At 45.3% G+C, this 6,739-nt stretch overlaps 1 protein-coding gene across 2 annotated transcripts in view; it reads left to right on the top strand.

Annotated features, from left to right (window-relative positions):
- The window catches only part of RPL22 (ribosomal protein L22), a 7,581-nt gene extending 1,047 nt beyond the window's left edge, over nt 1-6,534 (top strand). Inside the window, exons 2-4 of one of the 2 annotated variants that reach the window (XM_018552474.1) lie at nt 3,700-3,807; nt 5,310-5,434; nt 6,328-6,534. In XM_018552474.1, coding sequence (XP_018407976.1) covers nt 3,700-3,807; nt 5,310-5,434; nt 6,328-6,472 — 378 coding nt within the window. In that variant the 3' untranslated portion in view covers nt 6,473-6,534. The remainder of the gene's footprint in view (nt 1-3,699; nt 3,808-5,309; nt 5,435-6,327) is intronic. The other variant, XM_018552483.1, reaches the window with a different exon arrangement.
- The last annotated feature ends 205 nt before the right edge of the window (nt 6,535-6,739 follow it).

The raw sequence follows: 6,739 nt of genomic DNA, 5'->3' as shown, positions 1-6,739 counted from the left end.
TATATATCTCCTGTAAGGATAGCAATCTGTGGTGGAACTACCAGTCCCATGAGGCATTGCAAGATGTGACCACCATAGGCATGACTCCCAGAGACAGATGCATGGTGGGTTTTGTAGTTTCACCACAGCTAACGGTCTGAAGTTTGATTACCCCTGCTGTGTAATAATGCAGGAAGTTTGCAGAAGACACAGGTCCGCTCTGAGGTTCTGATCAGATCAACAGGGTTGTTTCCACTTATTAAACAGATTTAACAAAACTCTTTTAGTGATATATTGGGGGATGATCAGGTCCTCCTGTCGGTTTTTCAGGTGGTCTAGATCAGATGTACAATGCAAGTCTATGAGCAACTGGTTCTAGATAGACGGGTGTCCATGTCCACCGCGGGTCAGGTCCAGAAGTGCAAATAAATCGGGGATCTGTTTCGCTGGACCTGATTGTGCCGGATCCGGGTAATCTGATGTAAGCGGACACATGTCCATTTACATCTGATTGCCCATAGACCGACATAACGAAAAAACTGTACAGACACGGATGTCACAAGCGGTGAGTACTGCTCTGATCAGGAGCATGGACCCCCTTCCTGATCAGCCGGTCTGAAAGGGACCTTAATGGACCAACGTTTAGTAAATAGAAGATTGACACATTAAAATGACACTAAACTTAGGAGTTAAACCCTAAAAATGTATTCAAAGTACCTTCAGGGGCGTCCCGAGGCCGGGCGTCACCAGGAGCGGAGACCGGGTGACACCCCGCCGTGATGTCATCGTACGTGCACGGTCATCTAATTGACGCCGGCAGAGAGAGGAGGGGACATTCACCTGGGGGGATGAGGTATGCCGCCTGGTCCCCTTCTCTCTCCTGACACTGTCGGGCTCTCAGTCCATGACCGAGTGCCCAACTATTCATAGGGGGTGACACCAAAATGACTGTCAGTCATTTTAGTGTCACTCTTCCAATGGTGTCACCCAGGTGCGGGCCGCACCCCCTTTGTGACGCCACTGAGTGCCTTTTACTTTTAACAAATGTATCTTATTTGTGTATCACTCGCCTGTAGATCCTCCAATCATCTCTGAATTGATGGTGACACTGTCCTTCCTTCTGGAGGGGGGGCTACTTTTGTTCTCCCTGGTCCCTGTGTGTTGTAAAGTAGTCACCGCTCCAAGCTCACTCCTGTGATGGACTTCAATCTCATGTTTAGTTTACTGATTTGTATTGAGATTGTAGTCCATCACGGCAGTGAGCTTGGAGTGGTGGCTACTTTACAACACACACAGGGCACATGGGGGACAAAAGTATCTCCCCTCCAGAAGGAAGGACAGTGTCACCATCAATTCAGAGATGATTGGAGGATCTACAGCCGAGTGATACACAAATAAGATACATTTATGTTAATAGGGTATTGAATGCATTTTTAAGATTTATTGGATTTATTGCCACTTTAAATACAAACTGCTTTGTGAAGCAGCCACACCACCACATGCATAAACCTACATTCCATTTTAGACTGTTGCTATATTATTATTTATATAGTGCCAACAATTTACACAGCGCTTTACATAGTTGCAAATTCCCAATAGTCCCTGACCTCAAGGAGCTTACAATCTACGTCCCTATAAAACATGCATACATATGAGGGACAATTAACCTCCCAGCATGTCTTTTGTGGTGTGGGAGGAAACCCACACAAGCACAGGGAGTACATGCAAACTCCATGCAGATAGTGATCTGGCTGGGATTCGAATCAGGGACCCTGCAAGGCAGAAGTGCTAACCACTGTGCTACTTCCCTTGTTTCCTGTTCTAGTAATAATTGTAAAATGTTGAGCTTCCCATCACCTTCAGTCTGTCTCCAGGATAGATGGGAGAGGGGAACTAGAACAGGAATAAAAGAGAATGTTTAGGCTTCAGATATCAGAGTGTTGGGGGGGTGCATGATTATTTAAATGACCCATGACGTTCTGTTATGTTGCAGTAGCACATACGTGTTAACATACATTGCACCAAATCAGCATGGTGGAATGAAGGGGCTGCCTATGCACCAGGATACATAAAAGTGCATGCACCATTTTAAGCAACGCACCACAGCGTGGTATTGTTACTGTGTGCTGCAATGCGGGTATGTTAGGGTGGCATTTAATATGAATAACACCGCAGCACAATAGTGTGGGTCCAGCCTAAAGGTGGCCATACACTTTACAACCATCGCAAGACCTTAGTTTTGCGATGGTTGTAAAGTAATTTAAAAAACGTACGATCTGCCCATCTTGGACAGGCAGATCGTACTCTCCATCGCAAGCCTGCCCCCCTGAGGGGCGGGCTTCCAATGACCGCAATGCTGAACGGGCAGTGTGCGCGTGCGCACACCGGCCCGTTCGGCATTTGTCTCCTGCGCACCGTTCATACCAGCCGAAAATCGTACGATTTTCGGCTGGTTTTCTAGCGTGCTCCTTAGACAAAAGACGTGCGACCGTACAGTAGAAACGGTTGCACGTCTTCGCTCACACTGCTCGATTCTCGTACGAGAATCGAGCAGTGTATGGGCACCTTTAGGCTCAACACTAAACTACAAGGAAAACTTCAATAGCAGATATGTAAGAGCTTTCACTGTAGAAATTGACCCGTACCCTCTAAGCTTTTTGCAGTTTTACTACTACATCCCTTGACCGGAACCCTGAAGTACGGGAAATCGAGTTTAAATAAAGGACAGACTAACGGTCCACTTTTTTCTTTTGTCCTGTCCCTCGCAGTGCAGGAACAGAGGGAATACTGCCGTGGGAACTCCTGTGGGCTCCTTTTAGTGGCTCCCTTTCTGGCTGGTCCCTGACAAGTATAACTCGTGGGGGGACAGAGCCTGTCAGGAGTCCCAGACATAGTGAGAGTGTGAGGGTTACAGGACATATAGAATTGCCTTCTGGTTTCTTGGCTTAAGTTCCTGCAGAAGGTAGGCAGCCCCAGGCCTTGCAGAGGCTTCCAGATGGAAGATGTGACATATAAGGGTTGTTTCTCTCCTTCCTAAAGCTGGCCATACACCTAGAGATTATCTGCAGACTTACTATGGTCAGATGGAAAAAGTGAAACAGATTCCTCCATCTACGCTAAACCCTTGTTTTATCAACTGGTGGGTCGCGACCCCTTGTTCAGTGGGTCGCCGCATGGCTTCCACTTTTCTAGGTGAGGAGGCTCTTCAGCCTCCCCCATAGCGCAACACTGTTCGCTCTCACACTGAGCAGCTATTCCAAATATACTGCTCGGCGCCAAGTGTTGACTTGAGGTGGGGTGGGCTGGGGGTATGACAGCGAGGGAGCCCCATCCATACGTGCATTGCTTATAGCTCCCTTGCATGTCCTATAGAGGTACCTGGACCGGAGTGACATCACATTCTGGCTCCCACTGGGCCAAGCTTCAGTATCTTGCTAGTCGGCCCTGCTAGCTCTCAAAATACCAGAACAATCCGATTGGATGCAGCTTAATAGGTCCTCCTTGTAAAACCAGAATAGCCAAATGAATCTCGGCATCAGCAGGCGTCCCCACTGCACCAGAAAAATGCAAAAAGTGCACTGTAGCAGTGCTGAGATATATCTGGCTGTTCTGGTTTTACAAGGGGACCCCTTAAGCTGCCGTTACAGATATGAAATGCATATCTTTGCTGGGAAGATCTCTGCTCGTGCCTCTGATATTTTTTGTTTATCTTACTCTCCTCAGAAAAAGATAGCGACGAAGGGCAGCAAGAAGAAGAAGCAGCTTCTGAAGTTCACCTTGGACTGCACGCACCCTGTGGAAGATGGCATCATGGATGCTGCTAACTTTGTAAGTCCAGTGCGGTTATTTGGAAATGGTTATATAGTGGCAGACCCGTGTGGTTGTTCTGTTGGTGTTTCTCATCCGGTAGTAACGTGATATGAATATGGGTGATCTGGCCAATGGGTAGGCAGCTTCTACAAGTCAAATGTACTCCACAGTATCCTTGGCTCAACAATGAGCATAGTAGATGTAGAAATTCAAACACACCAATTAAAATAGTCCAGATACATCTTTATTCCATTGTATTCAGGGGACATACATATAGAGTATCCAACACGTTTCGGTGTTCCCAAACACACCCCCTTTATCAGGGCTTAATTAGAGAAATCCTGTATGTGGCCTACAATCCCTGCAGCTTGAATGTTGTATTGAGTTGTGATGGGAGAACTTCAGACTTTGCAGCCTGCTTGTAAGGCCGATATTCTGCTTAGCGGTGAATCAGATTTGTTGCTGTGCTGTGGTGGTCTAGTATACACAATTTCCACTTTTTGAACTGATCCTGACTGACTGACTGTTGCAGCTATTTTGGGGAGGTATTACTGAACGGACTCTGCATGCAGTCTGCTGTCCTTCCTTCTGGAGGGGGGCTACTTTTGTTCCCCATGGTCCCTGTGTGTGTTGTAAAGTAGTCACCGCTCCAAGCTCGCTCATGTGATGGGCTACAATCATTACAAACGAGTAAAATAAATGTGTGGTTGTAGTTCATCACGTGAGTGAGGTTGGAGCAGTGACTACTTTACAACACACACAGGGACCATGGGGAACAAAAGCAGCCCCCCTCCAGAAGGAAGAACAGTGTCAGCTCCAATTCAGAGATGATTGGAGGATCTACAGCCGAGTGATACACAAATAAGAGACATTTTTATTAGATTTTATTGGGTAAGGTACCTGAATGCATATTAAGAATTAACGCCCGAGTTTAGTGTCCCTTTAATCTCGGCTTATTAGGTTTCCTTTGGGGGCTTCCATAATAAACACAGCAGATAGTTTACTGGTTTCTTATAAACGCTATTTTATGGTTTTGTTTTATTTGCGGTCTTCTCATACATTTCACCAACCATTATTTTCATGTAATTTATATACTAATTGTGGTTGTGATCGTTTATTGTACATCTCCTGATTTAAATTGTTTCTGTAACTCGCTGTATCGTTGACACACAATTGGGACGCTCTGTATATTTTCACCCTCCTGATGCTCCAAACTTTATGTATTTAACAAGTAAAGGGAACATATAGTAGTTTTTGATCTGTTTTAAGTTCAGTTATGTTTTACAAGATTATGAAATGAACTAAAATATAAATATTTGGTCCAGGATGGGGCTCTGGCACGTGGCTTGTGCGGTCAGAGTGGTGGGGATGATTAAAGTGAATTTTTTTAAACAGTACATCAATAATTTCAACTTTGGTAACCGTTCCTATTTTTTTTTTTTGCTTCCTTTTAACTCCTGAGTTTGGAATTGTCATTATAAAATGTGCGAGCTAAAAGTTACCCTTTATGATTGTTACAGGAACAGTTCTTGCACGACCGTATCAAGGTGAATGGAAAAGTTGGCAACCTGGGTGGCGGAGTGGTCTCTATTGAGAGAAGCAAGAGTAAAATCACTGTGTCTTCAGAGGTGCCATTTTCTAAGAGGTGGGTGACTATATCGCTGTCCAGGCTCCACCTGGAGCTTACCGTGGGGCAAACATACAGAACTGACTTAACATATCGATGGGCAGTTTGTGTACCCAAGTGCTGGAAGGGATGATGATGGTTTGCAGTAGGCTTCGCTATTACTGGAGTTTGGTGGGCTGAACCACCCACTGGTCTCTTGGGGGCCTCCAGTGGTGACATCTGCCTGTAGTTGCAGGTCCTGTTTCTTGTCCACCATTTAGTTTTTAGATGCTGCTCTAACTTTCCATCTGTGTAAAGCAGGGATATCCAAGTCGTGTGTGGGTGATGGGACCCTTTGCCTTAAAATCAAAACGGAGATATCAATTGTTTCTGCAGCAGGTTGAGATGGATGCATTTCTTTTAATATCTTAAAGGAGAACTATGAGGTGAGTGAAAATCACTCATCCTCATAGTTAGAGCCGACGTGTGACAATTAAACTGTCACACGTCGGCTCATTGGACCGGGAAGTGAGCGAACGCATACAGTCGCTCGCTCACTTCTCGATCATCTCCCTGCAGAGAACAGTGACTCAGTCACCGCTCCCGATCCTCAAGCGCTGACTATAGGAACAGATGGGAGGGGGCGGGTACAGATGGCTCTGCCTCTATATAGGCAGAACCCGCTGTCAATCACAGAGCTGGGTGGATCTCCACAGCGGCGGTCTCAGTATACCACGAGCTGTAGCTCGCTATATACTGAGCTTTGGGGTCACAGGAGGAGGTTAGTGTATGTCCTCCCGTGACCCTTAAGAGAACTATGGGGAAAAACACTTACCCCATAGTTCTCAAGTTCTATGTCATTTAGAGGAAGGAATATGTAGGAAGGATTGCAATGTGTACTAACTTCGTAATTTTGAATGTTTGTTTGTTAGGTACTTGAAATATCTGACCAAGAAATACCTGAAGAAGAACAGCCTCCGTGACTGGCTCCGTGTGGTTGCCAACAGTAAGGAAAGTTATGAATTAAGATACTTCCAGATCAACCAGGACGAAGAAGAGGAGGAAGACGAAGATTAAATGTTCGATCTGGATGTCAATAATTTTTTGTTTTATACGGCCCAAATAAAGGCGGGAACACATTGGTGTGTCCGTGTCTTCTGTTCTACGTGATCTAGGATATAGTTCAGTCTTTACCAGTTTAACTGTAAAAATGTGTCACAATGCGATTTATTTATTTTTATGGCGTTTCAGCTTTCATACAAAGCAATGTAATAACTGTGTGGGCACAGATAGACGTATCAGGTTTTTAAATGCATTGCAACATATCTTTACAACGTGTTTGCA

Source organism: Nanorana parkeri, unplaced genomic scaffold (genome assembly GCF_000935625.1).
Source record: "Nanorana parkeri isolate BGI_ZX_2015 unplaced genomic scaffold, ASM93562v1 scaffold5, whole genome shotgun sequence".
NCBI lineage: Eukaryota > Metazoa > Chordata > Amphibia > Anura > Dicroglossidae > Nanorana > Nanorana parkeri.
This window is presented reverse-complemented; position numbering and strand designations above follow the sequence as displayed.